The sequence below is a fragment of the Schistocerca nitens genome, chromosome 4, assembly GCF_023898315.1.
Source record: "Schistocerca nitens isolate TAMUIC-IGC-003100 chromosome 4, iqSchNite1.1, whole genome shotgun sequence".
Lineage (NCBI taxonomy): Eukaryota > Metazoa > Arthropoda > Insecta > Orthoptera > Acrididae > Schistocerca > Schistocerca nitens.
Window position 1 is genome coordinate 688,328,784 of NC_064617.1, and position 14,565 is coordinate 688,343,348.

Genomic DNA, 14,565 nt, shown 5'->3' on the forward strand with positions numbered 1-14,565 from the left:
AGACAAGCTGAGTAAAGAACGCCACATCCACACTCTAGGCAAGCTGGGAACGGAAGACCTCTACTGAGACTTCTGCCAGTCCGCTCTTCGCCTCGGTTTCCTCTCCAGCAAAATCACTTACGCCAATTGCAGCGCAAGTCGCATTAATTATGCGTCAATTCCCAGCGCCAACCAATGCCTGCTCTGGGAAGTGAACAAATTCCCACAAAATTTCCCTTCCTCTCAACTTCTTCTATTTAGCTTCCCCCAGGCCACCCATCAAGGTTAGCGTCTGCACAAACACCAAGTTTTCCGGAATTCTGACTCCCAGGAGAGTACTTCAAATTCCTTGGTCCTACATTCCCATCGGAGGCCGGCGTATTTCATTCTGTCGCTCTTCATCTGATTTACTTCAGAATCTGCAGACCGTGAATTCAACGTGAAGTTGCTATAGTAACGAACACGCATATTTTGACCTCTGTTGACTGCTCCACTGTAGCTTTGCGCAGCTTTCTCGCATGTTTCACAGAAAACGGGACGACCAACATTTATCAACAGGCGTACAAGTTCTCCGTCTGTTTCCCGGTACACCAGCATGGAGTCGGGGTCATCCACCCACTCACTGTCACTCATCTTAAGGCAGCTGGAGGCTGCGCACCGTTACTGCTATCTCAGAGCTTGAGCTGCCCTAAGCTGCCTATTGTTGCTTCCCTTAGCCGCTCCCCCGGCCGGCCACGGTCAACTCTAAATACTTCCCTATGGTAAACTAGTGTCCAGTAAATCGACTCGTTTCCACAAAGTGTTCATGTCGTGTGAATTACTTTAAAACCATCATCCGACATTAATTATTCCACTACGTCCATCTACACCCTCTACAAGATGCATTGTGCCTTGTCAGTCATTTTGTTCAGCCCTACTGTTCACTCAACGTGAGTTAGGTGATCTTTAATGACTTCATGTAAGCGGCATAGTTCTTGCGATCTTACAGTATTACTAATTGTTTATTAATTGCTCTAATCCTCATTATAAATGAAATCAGTTTCACTAGGCAAATAATCAGGTACATGGGTACAAAGGTAGGCAAACACCACCTAAGGGATGTTGACAGGGTTGACTAACCCTCAGGCGTAGAGCAGCCGTGAGACTAAATTTTTGTCGAAATTTCCAACAGGTAAAGTGCTCAGCAAAGGTGCGTGGGTCCATCGAGGGTATTAGTTGAACTGGGGACCATTCGTCATTTTATAGCACCCCTTCCCTAGTCGTGATCACGCCACAGGAGACCGCGCAAAACAGAAGCGCTGAAGAAACACAAAACCCATTTGCTACCTCGGACCATGATCTAATTTCCTCGAATGTTTTTAACGATCCCTAGAGGTTTCATTCTGTACACCACAGCAAAAATTTCGGTCACACTACACTTCAAATGAGTTACATCACGTTCAATGGGGTTGCAGTCCCATGATGTGCTTACACTAGGGTTGAAACGTCTAGGTGGTGGCAGCAGTGTCTAACGTTGCCAAGAACGCTGTCCTGTTGCTTATAGCACTGTGAACTGTCGTTTTCGATGGCAAAGTGTGTAGGAATCTACACGCCAAGGGCAGGGGTAGTTTTATTGACGCCCTTTATGTCAACCCCTGAGGCCTTTTAGTGTCAATTCTGAGTGGCAGTGTGTCTCAAATGTTTCCGTTGGCCTCCTACCAGAGAACCGCATGATTTCAACGCTGAGTGTCGCAGTTCTGACCTCCATCGCAGAGACGGAGAAAGAGATGAAATGTGGTTAAGAGGGATGTAGCAGCCTTCTCATCGTGTGACACATCCACAGTGGCGTTAGGTAGACTTGTGGTGAAATTTGGTGTCAATGTGACATCATTAATCCAGCTTAAAGCTCACACAAACTTGTGAGATGTGGCCTTTATTCTCATATGTCGAAACCTCGTGACTGAAGTGTCACTGAGCCCTGGGTGACGTCGCAGGGCGCCAAGCTTTTGCACATTAGAGGAAGGTAGTTGGAATCTTTGAGCCAAATTTGAAAATATGATGAAGCTTTGCACAGATGCGTTGGGCGCACTGTGTCTAGTAGGCCCGTCGATCGCATCATGTCACTCTTTTCAATTCTGAGCTCACAGTGAGAACGTAAAGATGGCTAGAAATTAGCATCTCCTGCCAAGTATGGGGGCCTGGCGAAAGATTTCGCCTGAAGCTAAGCAATCCACATAACATAACTGTCGTGCGGTTCGTTCTACACGACAATTCTCGGCCGCACTCTGCAGGGGCAATGAAGATGTTCGTGCAGCGTTTTCGATGGGCAGTGTTTGATCACCAACAATACAGCCCGTAATTGGCTACCCCTGAGGTTCATCTCTGCCCAAATCAACCGCTGGCTATGAAGACAATATTTTGACGCAGACAACGAGCTGCAGTCCAGAGTAGAAAATTGTCGAAAAGCACTGGCGGCTGTCTTCTATAACGAGGGAATTGAAAATTTGGTACAACGCTACGACAGATGTCTAAGTCTGAGCTGCGACTGTGCAGAGAAATAGCTGGAAGGTGTAGCTAACCGTTGCAAATAAAACAGTTTTGATTTTCACTGTGGTTTCCATTTCGCGACCTATCGTTCCTTACTTTCCGAGTAGCCCTCGTATTAGCTTAACATGTCGACACCCTGTTCCGTAGATGCACGCTATATATCTCCCATGTTTTGCATGGGGAGGAAACCGGTCATATTAATGCTGCCATGATGTTCGTCTTCACCCGTAATCTATTTACAGAAACCACGAAGAAGCCGAAACAGGTTGAATAGCGGGAGATCTGAAAGCTCTTATTTAACTATGTGACTGGCCCGTTCTTTCAGTATTGGTGGCGTCTTACACATGTTAGGCTTGAGAATATGGTCAGCGACGGCGGATACTTTTATTAGCTATAAAGGTCTGTGGATTTTACTCCGTTACATGTTTGCATCTGGAAATTACTGTAACTAAGAGTCACAGAAGGCAGCATTAATGTGTGCTCTATTGAATTGGAGATTAATTGGTCCAAATCGCTTTGTAATACGACCTTTGGATCGGCAGACAGTTAAATTTTAATTGAGCGCTGGCATCAGATGTGAGTGAGGTGCGCTGGCCGAGTACGACCATTGCTGCGCGGAAGGCCGATAAGGGCCTAGAAACATTCAAGTTACTCGGGACATCGAAAGGGTTCTGAAGCCTTGGCGGAAGGGTACGATGTGATGTGCAGAGGACCGGCGATTGTTGCAGGGACTGGAAGGTGACCCCGAACGTAAATGTATGTAACGTATTGCCCGTAAACAGACGAAATGATCCACTACAGTTTCATTAGACTACTTACGACACATCAATAGATGCAGTAACTACCGTAAAATATCTCGTAGCCATCCGGAGCGACCTAAAGTGGGATGACCATATGATATACACTACTGGCCATTAAAATTGCTACACGACGAAGATGACGTGCTACAGACGCGAAATTTAACCGACAGGAAGAAGATGCTGTGATATGCAAATGATTAGCTTTTCAGAGCATTCACACAAGGTTGGCGCCGGTGGCGGCACCTACAACGTGCTGACATGAGGAAAGTTTCCAACCGATTTCTCATACACAAACAGCAGTTGACCGGCGTTGCCCGGTGAAACGTTGTTGTGATGACTCGTGTAAGAAGGAGAAATGCGTACCATCACGTTTCCGACTTTGATAAAGGTCGGATTGTAGACTATCGCGATTGCGGTTTATCGTATCGCGGTACTGCTGCTCGCGTTGGCCGAGATCCAATGACTGTTAGCGGAATATGGAATCGGTGGGTTCAGGAGGGTAATACGGAACGCCGTGCTGGATCCCAATGGCCTCGTATCACTAGCAGTCGAAATGACAGGCATCTTATCCGCATGGCTGTAACGGATCTTGCCGCCACGTCTCGATCCCTGAGTCAACAGTTGGGGTCGTTTGCAAGACAACAACCATCTGCACGAACAATTCGACGAAGTTTGCAGCAGCATGGACTATCAGCTCGGAGACCATGGCTGCGGTTACCCTTGACGCTGCATCACAGACAAGAGCGCCTGCAATGGTGTACTCAACGACGAACCTGGGTGCACAAATGGCAAAATGTTATTTTTTCGGATAAATCCAGGTTCTGTTTACAGCATCATGATGGTCGCATCCGTGTTTGACGTCATCGCAGTGAACGCACATTGGAAGCGTGTATTCGTCATCGCCATACTGGCGTATCACCCGGCGTGATTGTATGGGTTGCCATTGGTTACACGTCTCGGTCACCTCTTGTTCGCATTGACGATACTTTGAACAGTACATTTCAGATGTGTTACGACCCATGGTTCTACCCTTCATTCGATCCCTGCGAAACCCTACATTTCAGCAGGATAATGCACTACCGCATGTTGCAGGTCCTGTACGGGCCTTTCTGGATACAGAAAATGTTCGACTGCTGCCCTGGCCAGCACATTCTCCAGATCTGTCACCAATTGAAAACGTCTGGTCAATGGTGGCCGAGCAACTAGCTCGTCACAATAGGCCAGTCACTACTCTTGATGAACTGTGGTATCGTGTTGAAGCTGCAAGGGCAGCTGTACCTGTACACGCCATCCAAGCTCTGTTTGACTCAATGCCCAGGCGTATCAAGGCCGTTATTACGGCCAGAGGTGGTTGTTCTGGGTACTGATTTCTCAGGATCTATGCACCCAAATTGCGTGAAAATGTAATCACATGTCAGTTCTAGTATAATATATTTGTCCAATGAATACCCATTAATCATCTGCATTTCTTCTTGGTGTAGCAATTTTAATGGCCAGTAGTGTAGTTGGAAAAACAGATACCACGCTAAAATTCAATGGGAGAATCTTATGGAAATGGAATCCATTGACGAAGGAAATGGCTTACAAAACGCTCGTTCGGACGATTCTTTTCTGCTCATCAGTCTGGGTCCCTTACCAAGTAGGATTAACAGAGGAGAGAGAAAAGATCCAACGACGGGCGGCGCGTTTCGTCAGAGGATCGTTTAGCGCCGCGAAAGCGTTACGAAGACGCTCAACGAACTCAGGTGTCACACGCTACAAGAAAGGCGCTGACATAACATAGCGACAATGAGCGTAAGGTGAGCAATGAGAGGAGAGTTCAGTGACTCTGAAAGTAAAATTTTGTCAAACGATCTGAGTAATAGTTCAGAATGGTTCAAATGGGTCTGAGCAATATGGGACTTAACATCTGAGGTCATTAGTCCCCTAGAACTTAGAACTACTTAAACCTAACTAACCTAAGGACATCACACACATCCATGCCCGGGGCAGGATTCGAACCTGCAACCGTAGCGGTCACGCGTTTCCAAACTAAAGCGCCTAGAACCGCTCGGCCACCACAGCCGGCTTGAGTAATTGTCCTAAGAAGTTTCGGTCGTACGTAAAATCAGTAAGCCGTTCCTGAAATCATCTATTCATTCACACAGTGAAACTGAAGATAACAGAGAGACGGCCAAAATACTGAATTCGGTCTTCTGAAAATGTTTCGCAGCCGAAGATCGTAAGACGGTCCCTCCTTGAAATCATTGTACTGACGCCAAAATGATAGATATTGAGATAACAGATCGTGGAATAGAAAAGGAACTACAGCCGCTTAGTAGTGGAACGTCATCAGGACCCGGTGGGATACCTATGAGGTTCTGCAAAGCTTATGCGAAACAACTTGCTGCCCTTCTAGCAGCGGTTTATCGTAGATAGATGGAGCACCGACGGGTACCTAGCGAGGTCATTTCTATTTTCAAGAACGGAATTATAGGCCTATATCGCTGACGTCAATCTGTTATAGAATTTAGGGACATTTTTGTTTAAGGATTATGATTTTTGGGGGAGAGCGAAAATCTCCTCAATAAAATCAACATGGATTCCACAAATAGAGATCTTGCGAAATTCAGGTCTTACTGTTCCTCAGTGAGATCCATAGCGCTCAGGTTGATGCAGCGTTCCTTGTCTTCAGGAAGGCATTTGACAGGTTCCGCACTGTCATTTAGTGAAAAAAATACGAGCTTACCGAGTATCGGACCAGAGGTGCGACTAGATTCAGAACTTCCTTGCAGATAAAACTCAACACGTCGCTCTTAACGAAACAAAAGCGGCAGATGTAAAGGTAATTTCCCAAGGAAGTGTGACAGGACCGTTACTGTTTAAAGTGTACATGAATGATACAGTAGAAAGCACCGGAAGCTCCTTAAGACTGTTCACCGATGGTGCGGTTCTGTACAACAAAGCAGCAACGCCAGAAGACAGTATCGATTTGCAGAACGACCCGTAGAGAACTGATGAGTGGTGTAGGCTCTCAACTTAAATAAATGCAACATGTTGCGCATAGAGAGGAAAAGAAATCCACTGCTGCACAACGATACTATTGGTGACAAATTGCTGGAAACAGTATCTAACGTAAAATATCTAGAACAAACTATCTAGAGTGACCTTAAGTGGAATGACACATAAAACAAATAGTAGGAAAAGCAATTGCCGAATTGAGATTCGTAGGAAAAATCTGAAGAAAATGTAACTGATCCGCGAAGGATGGGGCTTACAAGGCGTTTGTTCGATCGATACTTGAGTATTGTTCATCAGTCTGGGGCCCTTAACAGTTAGGACTGGTAGAAGAAGTAAGAGAGAGAGAGAGAAGATCCAACGAAGAGCGGCGCGTTCCACCATGGGATCGTTTCGAAGAGAAGCGTTGTGCGTCACGAAGAGGTTTAGTATTGAAATTTCGACAGAGGATTTTTGGGGAAGAGTAGGACAACATATTACTTCCTCCCAAATACATCTTTCTAAATGACCACGATGAGAAAATACAAGAAATTAGAGCTAATATGGAGGCTTACCGACAGTCGTTCTTCCCACGCGCCATTCCTACATGGAACAGGGAAGGGGGAGGGGGGAAGAAGAGGTAGCAGAAGTACCGTCCACCACATACTGCAGTGTTTCTTACGGGGTGTAGGTATAGATATTGTATAGAACTAGAACTAACACATTCTACCAAAGTCTTCTGAACCACTCAGATTAGAATAAGTTAGAAGAGGCCAGGAATACAAGAGACATTTTTCACTGGTTACATTAATCTGGCCACAATTATGCTTTCCAAATGATAAAACTGGCGCTTTTGAAGTAAGAATCCTTATAAAATCCACTTCTTTCACCGGATTTAGCACACACTGAATTCCATAAAGTCGGATATCTTAAGAAATTTATGGCTGGATAACATTTTGAGCCAAATGAAGGAGTTATGCAGAACTTCTAGAATCGTAGTTGGAGGATTGAGCATGCTCATCGGACAAAAGTTGGGCATTGTTGAGTGTCGTCAACTGGGCCGATCACTGCCGCGACCCAGCATGTGGAAACCGAGACTGACGCCAGGCCGATAGCTGAAAATGCAAAGAGTGTGAATCGGTACCAACGAACGAAGACAGAATCGTCTATCACAACAAAACACACAATCCAACAGAGCCTCAAATCCAAGTACAAATCCAGATAGCGATGTAATTTCTGTAGCCAAGTGTCTGTGTGAATTTGGCTTTAGTACCGAAACCCGAAAAGTTCGATCCGAATGACTTGCCGGGTATGTATTTCAACCCACGTAACGTAGTTTCCGTGGCTACTAGAATTGCAGCTGCCTTAGGCTGATCCATGAGTCATCCAAAAGATGTCGTCGCCACTCTGACTCCGTCTCCATATCGCTGGAGTGGCTGGTATTAGATTAAGTACATGTATTGACTTAAGCGGGAACTACATCGACTACAGGTACTTTTGTACCTAAACTTTCGCTGCTATTTCTGAACTTCTCACCCTACCCTCATGATATACAGGGTGTACATAAAGTCGGGGAACACTTTCCATTATTTATTGCACAAGAACCAAACATTGTGCAGATATACATATGTCATTTTGAAGAGAAACCCTGAAAGTTTTTTTTTTTTTTCATGTATTCTGCCACAGCGTAGATTGGTAATTTGCCGATAGTCAGGGCTAGTCGCAAACATGGCGAGTTCAGGTGCGGAGCGAGCTTTCTGTGTGTTGGAGTTCCACAAAACCAAGTGTGCTACAGCTTTTCAACGGATGTTTAGAACCAAGTACGGTAAGAAGCCACCAACAAGGAAGGCCATTTACCACTGGCACAACAAATTCGTTACGACGGGTTGCTTGTGCCCGGCAAAGAGAAGCGGACGTCCCAGTGTGAGTGAAGTGAATGTGGAGCGCGTACGACAGACATACATAAGGAGTCCTAAGAAATCGGTGCGTCGTGGATCCCATGAACTCGAAATGGCTCCAATGATAGTGAGGAAAGTCCTGCCACAGAAGCTGCCTATGAAATCATTCAAATTGGAGCTACTGCTGAAGCTCAATGACGATGACAAAGACAAGCGTTGTGAGTTTTGTTCGCAGCTGCAACAATTGAATGAGGATGGAGATGGCACTGTTGGTCGCTTAATTTTGAGCGACGAAGCCACTTTTCACACGAATGGGAAAGTGAACAGGCATAATTGTCGAATCTGGAATACAAAGCACCCATTCGAATGCACTGAATTTGAGCTTGATTCCCCAAAGGTAAATGTTTTTCGTGCCTTGTGACGTCGAAAACTGTAGTGGCCATTCTTCTTCGCCGAGAGCACTGTCACTGGATATTCCTACCCGGACGTGTTGCAGCAATGGCTGATGCCTCAAATGCAGTCGGACTCTCCGTTCATCTTTCAACAGGATGGGGCTCCACCCCATTTTCATTGTGAAGTTCGTGGGTACCTGAACACGGAGCTGCCGCATCGATGGATCCGCCGTGCTACAGAAGGGGACAACTGGTTCATGAAATGGCCTCCCCGATCACCAGATCTCTCTCCGTTCGGCTTTTTTCTGTGGGAACACATTAAAGATCTGGTGTATGCATCGCCTCTAGAATACGGGAAGCGACTGCCACAGTCAACGATGCCATGCTGGGATGGGTATGGCAAGAATTCGAATACCGTATTGACGTCTGCCGGGTCACTCATGGTTCACATATCGAATGTTTGTAAAAAAAATCTTTCAGAGTTTCTCTTCAAAATGCAATATGTATGACACCTGTACAATGTTTAGTTCTTTAGCAATAAATAATTGGAAGTGTTCCCGGACTTTACGTACACCCTGTAGATATATTTGCTGTTTCCTAGACGATAATGTCATTGAAATTTCGGTCTTAATTTCAGAGTTAGCAGTAAACTCAGTCCTTAACTATGTTATTGTATGTGTAATCAAAGTGCACAAAGTATTCTCACAATATTCAGACTACATAAAAGGACCTCAAGACAATAACAAAAGCAATAATTGAGGCCAATGTAAAAATCTGCTTAAAAAATTGGGAATACGAATGCACTATTATCTGAACACATCTCCCCATTATGCTCATCAACAAAACATTAGTAATTATTACGGTATGAACTCCATTCATCGTCATGGAACAAGGATCAGAAATTAAACAAAAAAACTTAACACACTTTTCTACTAGACAATCCAATTGTAGAATAAATGCCCCAAGAAAATGAAAAAGATAACTAAAACCAAAATATAAAAAAACGGAATTGAAGCAGGCTACGTAACACTACACACCATACAATAAATGATTATTTAAATAACACAGATTAGGTATCTAATGTTTTATCAGACGACCCTCAGTCAGTTAAATTGACGTTATACATCCCATCTGATAAAAAGTATCCGGACCCCCCCCCCCCCCTATGTAACGGGAAATTACCACTATATGTCACGAGAGGAGGACTCGCCAGTATAAAAGGAAGGCCGGGGGGGGGGGGGGTACTGTGTTCTCAGTAGAGCAGCAGATTGGGTCGCTCAGAAGATCTCAGACACTTCGAACGTGGACCAGTCACTCGTGTAAAGTTGCCCAAGAAGACTGCTGGTGATGTGATTGTGAAGAGGGAATGCGAAGGAGCATCCGAAGCTAAACCATGACCAGTCAGACCTCATGTACACACAGCCAGGGACCTTCGATCATTGTGGATAATGGTTGTAAAATGTGGCGCGAAATCTGTGGAAGTGAATTCCCAAATGCTACCAGGAGTTCAGCTAGCACAATGACCGTGCGTGGGGAGTGAAGAAGACTGGGATACAATTGTGGAGCAGCTCATCATAAGCTCCAAATTTCTGTAGTCAGTGCAAATTAACACTTGAGATGATCTAAACAGCGACACCACTGGACAGCTCGATAGCTGAGTCGTCAGCGCGACGGAATGCCATGCTAAGGGGCCTGTGTTCGATTCCCGGCTGGGTCGGCGATTTTCTCCGCTCAGGGACTGGGTGTTTCGTCTTCATCGTCATCTCATCCCCATGACACGCAAGTGGCCGAAGTGGCGTCAGCTCAAAAGACTTACACCAGGCGACTGGTCTACCCGACGAGAGGCCCTATGCCCGCAGCTCGTGGTCGTGCGGTAGCGTTCTCGCTTCCCACGCCCGGGTTCCCGGGTTCGTTTCCCGGCGGGTCAGGGATTTTCTCTGCCTCGTGATGGCTGGGTGTTGTGTGATGTCCTTAGGTTAGTTAGGTTTAAGTAGTTCTAAGTTCTAGGGGACTGATGACCATAGATGTTAAGTCCCATAGTGCTCAGAGCCATTTGAACCATTTTTAGAGGCCCTAGTCACACGAAATTTCATTTCACTGGACAGTGGATGACCAGAAATGACTGACATGGTATGATGGATCACCCTATACTGTGGGGCGATCCACATCATGTGTAGTGCCAACAGTGAAGTACGGAGGAAGTTTTTACGGTATTGGGGGAGGGGGGGGGGAGTGTTGGGAAACGCTAAATGCGGAAATATATGAACATATTTGACAGTAAAAGAAAACATTGCCCGTTGTAGACTGTATCGTTAGATCTTGTATAAAGTCTACAACGGACAACCTTTTTTTTTTTAAGGACATTTTTGGAAGCACATACACAAAATTTGATACTATTGTGTACTGCGTACAGTGTAGGAACACTTCGGAGGCGATTATTGCTGGTATCAGCTTGACCATGCGTCCTCTTGTAAAGTAGCATGTGTGAGGCAATTGTTAGTGGACAGTAATTTTCCTGAAGTGGACTGTCCTGCTCAAAGTCTCAATCCCCAATTCAACAGCTTTGGGATGAGTTAGACCGTTGACTTCACTCCAGACGCCAGCGTCAAACATCACTGCCTTCTCTGGTTTCGGCTCTTGAGGAGGAATAGGCTGCCATTTCTCCACAGACATTCAGGCTCCTCGTTGAAAGTGTCCCCAGTAGAGTTCAAGCCGTCACAAAGGCGAAGGGTAGGCACATCCCATATTCGCTTCCGCTAATAGGTGTCAGGATACTTGTGATTAGATAGTGGACGTTTCTCAATATTCCATCAGCACATGCAGTAATATACAAAGAAGTTCGATTAGCTGCACTGCCTCGTACGAGATATCCTTAATTGTATACGCTCAATTCCCCTGTTAGTCTTATTTGATACGAGTCCCACTCACTTGAGTAATATTCTAAAAAGGGTTGCACGAGTGTTCTGTAAGCATTATCTTTTGTAGATTGATTGCTTATTCCTAGTATCTTACAAATTTACCGAAGTCTGACTACAACTTAGCCCATTTAATCGTTCCATCTCATGTTCTTACAAACTGACACTCAAGGTTTTGTATGAGTTCACTGATTCCGAGAATTGCGATTCATTGATACTGTAGTCATATTGTGGTACGTTTTTTCGTTTTGTGAAGCGTGCGACGTTTACACTATAAAAAGTTATAAACAGTCCGATAGGTGCTAAGGATTATAGACTTATGGGTAAGGACTGAGAGGATTCTCTTAGGGACCTACGAGATGATTTTCTCGATGTACTCGAAAGAACAGATATCACACATTCATACAAAAGTATTGTTTTATCATACGCCATTGAAATCCCGGTCGACATACGTTTTGCAGTAGCAGACTTGGCTGCAAACTGCGAGTACAGCGTTAATGTTCGAGGCAGCATTCTTCCACACTGGCAAGGTAATTTGTAAATTCCACTATTACTCAGTAAAAATTTGTCCTTTACTGACCCCAGAAAATCTGTAATCTCAGATAGTGGCGAAAAACCACGTTCCTCTTAAATTTATGGAGAATTCTTGCTGTTTCAAACGAAATATTGTCAATAAAAGGAACAAAAGCTAGAGATTTTGCCGGTGTTTTATCCTCTTCGTCCATTTCCTGCTTCTTGGTTTTAACTGGTGGTGTCCCGTTGATCTGCTGGGTAGCATATCCATTTTCCCTGAATATTGTCTTTAGGTGAGTAGCTCTTGGTAAGCAAACTATCTGGATCAGAGACTGTGAGTTCTGCGTGCAGGTGTTTTAAGTACAGTCACAGTTCGTGACGGGTGATGTCAACTCGATTGCAAGTCTAAACCGTTATGAGTAGGCTTACGATAAACTGAATACCCGAGAGAGCCATCATTCTTCCACCTAATCAAAACATCCAGGAAAGGGAGACGTCATCTTTCTGTATCTATATTATGAACCGGATGTTCCTGCGAATGGAGCTGGGGATATTTTAAAATTCACAATATAGTTTCTTTCAAAAATTGTTTTTCTCGCAGTCGGAAATATCGGCAGAGCTTGTTGCAAGCGAACGACAGACACGTGGATTCTGATACAAAAAGTTTGCTGTTGACAGAACGCTAAAGCAACGCAAGAAAGGGGAGAAAAAGAAAACGACTTGTAACCGGTATTCTGTCTGCATCGGGATAACCCGGCAACTCACAACATTGCGCGCTCGTCCGCAGTCACACGCAGATACCGCAGGAAGTGACAAGGACGCCCACGTCAGAAGGAAGATTTGCAGGTACTGGAGAACAGGCTCGGCTCACAGATTCACGTTCAGGAGCAGACTATCACAGATACGAGTAACCCTGCTCAGTGGTATAGCACAGACAAGTGGAACCAACAGTTTAAAGAGGCTAGTGTCACAAATGCATCGTGCAAACTTTACGAAGGAAAGCTCTGCATTAGTTTTCAGCTTTGTGCCTAACGCAGACTCGTCGACATTCGCCATTCTCACACATATTAGTAGTTACTAAAATATGAAGCATATTAGAGTAAAAATTCTTGAAACAATAAGTGATCGAGATTTATCAGCGGTACTTTCCGACTTATAAGACAATTAACTGCGATTGGAACAAAAGTTGGCATCTTCACCAAAATTTTGGGCGAAAGAAGATTCACTTTTTGCACTATTAATGCAATTGTAAAAACGTTTCTGGTGCTCGAGCAAAAATTTTACCCTGGACCATGTGCAGTTCCCGAATAACAAGGTAAAAGAATGGGGGGCTATTGCACTTTACTTTTGTTGTTAGTCCATTCGCTCGCATTAACAAAGTGCGGAGTCGCACAATGCGCGTTATATTTGGCGCCTTTATTAAAAATAGTTGTGGAGCAACAGTCACATTTACAAGCCCTGCGCTTTGAGTGCGTCATTTATATCTTAGCTGTCACACAGGTAATTTAACTTTTCATGCTCACGAACAGTTCCAAAAACAAATGAGTGAATTTCAAAATAAAATGTATTTGCTGCTGCCTTGCTTTAAAGCGCATTTCAGAATGTTATTCAACGTGCATGGAAAAAAATTATTCTGCAGGTTAAAATTAATTATACAACATATTTCCGGACGTGAAGCCGTACTGTGTGTGACCAATTCAAGTGTCAGATTTAGTAACCAGTTTTTAATATGTACGTACTTTATATTACGAAAATCATCGTACTAAAAATAGTCTAACTTTTGTGGTAATTACGACTTTTAGTGTACTTTCCTTAAAAGAAACAGACATACTGACAACTATAATGAATGTAATAGCCTGAACACTCAGTGAAGAACAAGCACACAGGCGTCCAAGTTCTGGACAACAGTCAAGTCATTTCGATGTGTCTCACCTGGTACAGGCGTGAAGTAAATGATCGTCGTCACCACTGACGCCAGTCCAACGAAAACTGCAGAACGCAGGAAGAAAGTCTTGCCCTCGGCTATCATTTTGCTGCTGTTGTCGCTTCGGATAGTCGTGTCACAGCACTGCACTGGTCACTGACATCGGAGCGCAAGCCACACTGCTCTGTTTCCGCGCACGGTTGCGGATCGACTGAAGCTTAATGACCGCGCCGAAGCGCACGGCGTCCATGATGGACAGCGGCGCGCTCTCGTGGCCGTATTTTGAAACACGCACAAGCGCGTAGCAAGCCGTTTGCACCTGTACGAGGGCAATGTGTAGTTACGAGGAGCTGTGACGGAAGGTTGTCTTTAATCTTTATAGGATCGTTAAACAAGGCTCTAAAATTAATGAATCTGCTACCGAAACTCCTATGCTAGTAAAAGTCGATTCCCTGTCTAACACACAAAAAGCTATAAAGAGCTAATTTCATATTTCTTCTTTTCATCTGGAACACATAGACCAACTAGTCGCCCAATGATGTAACAAAACTTTGTTACAGTATTCAAATGGTTCAAATGGCTCTGAGCACTATGGGACTCAACTGCTGAGGTCATAAGTCCCCTAGAACTTAGAACTACTTA

General features: G+C 44.6%; 1 protein-coding gene across 2 annotated transcripts in view; it reads right to left on the minus strand.

Annotated features, from left to right (window-relative positions):
- Positions 1-14,122, minus strand: part of LOC126253102 (uncharacterized) — a 365,804-nt gene extending 351,682 nt beyond the window's left edge. For both annotated transcript variants that reach the window (XM_049954208.1, XM_049954207.1), the window contains exon 1: positions 13,932-14,122. In XM_049954208.1, coding sequence (XP_049810165.1) covers positions 13,932-14,028 — 97 coding nt within the window. In that variant the 5' untranslated portion in view covers positions 14,029-14,122. The remainder of the gene's footprint in view (positions 1-13,931) is intronic.
- Positions 14,123-14,565: the final 443 nt, after the last annotated feature.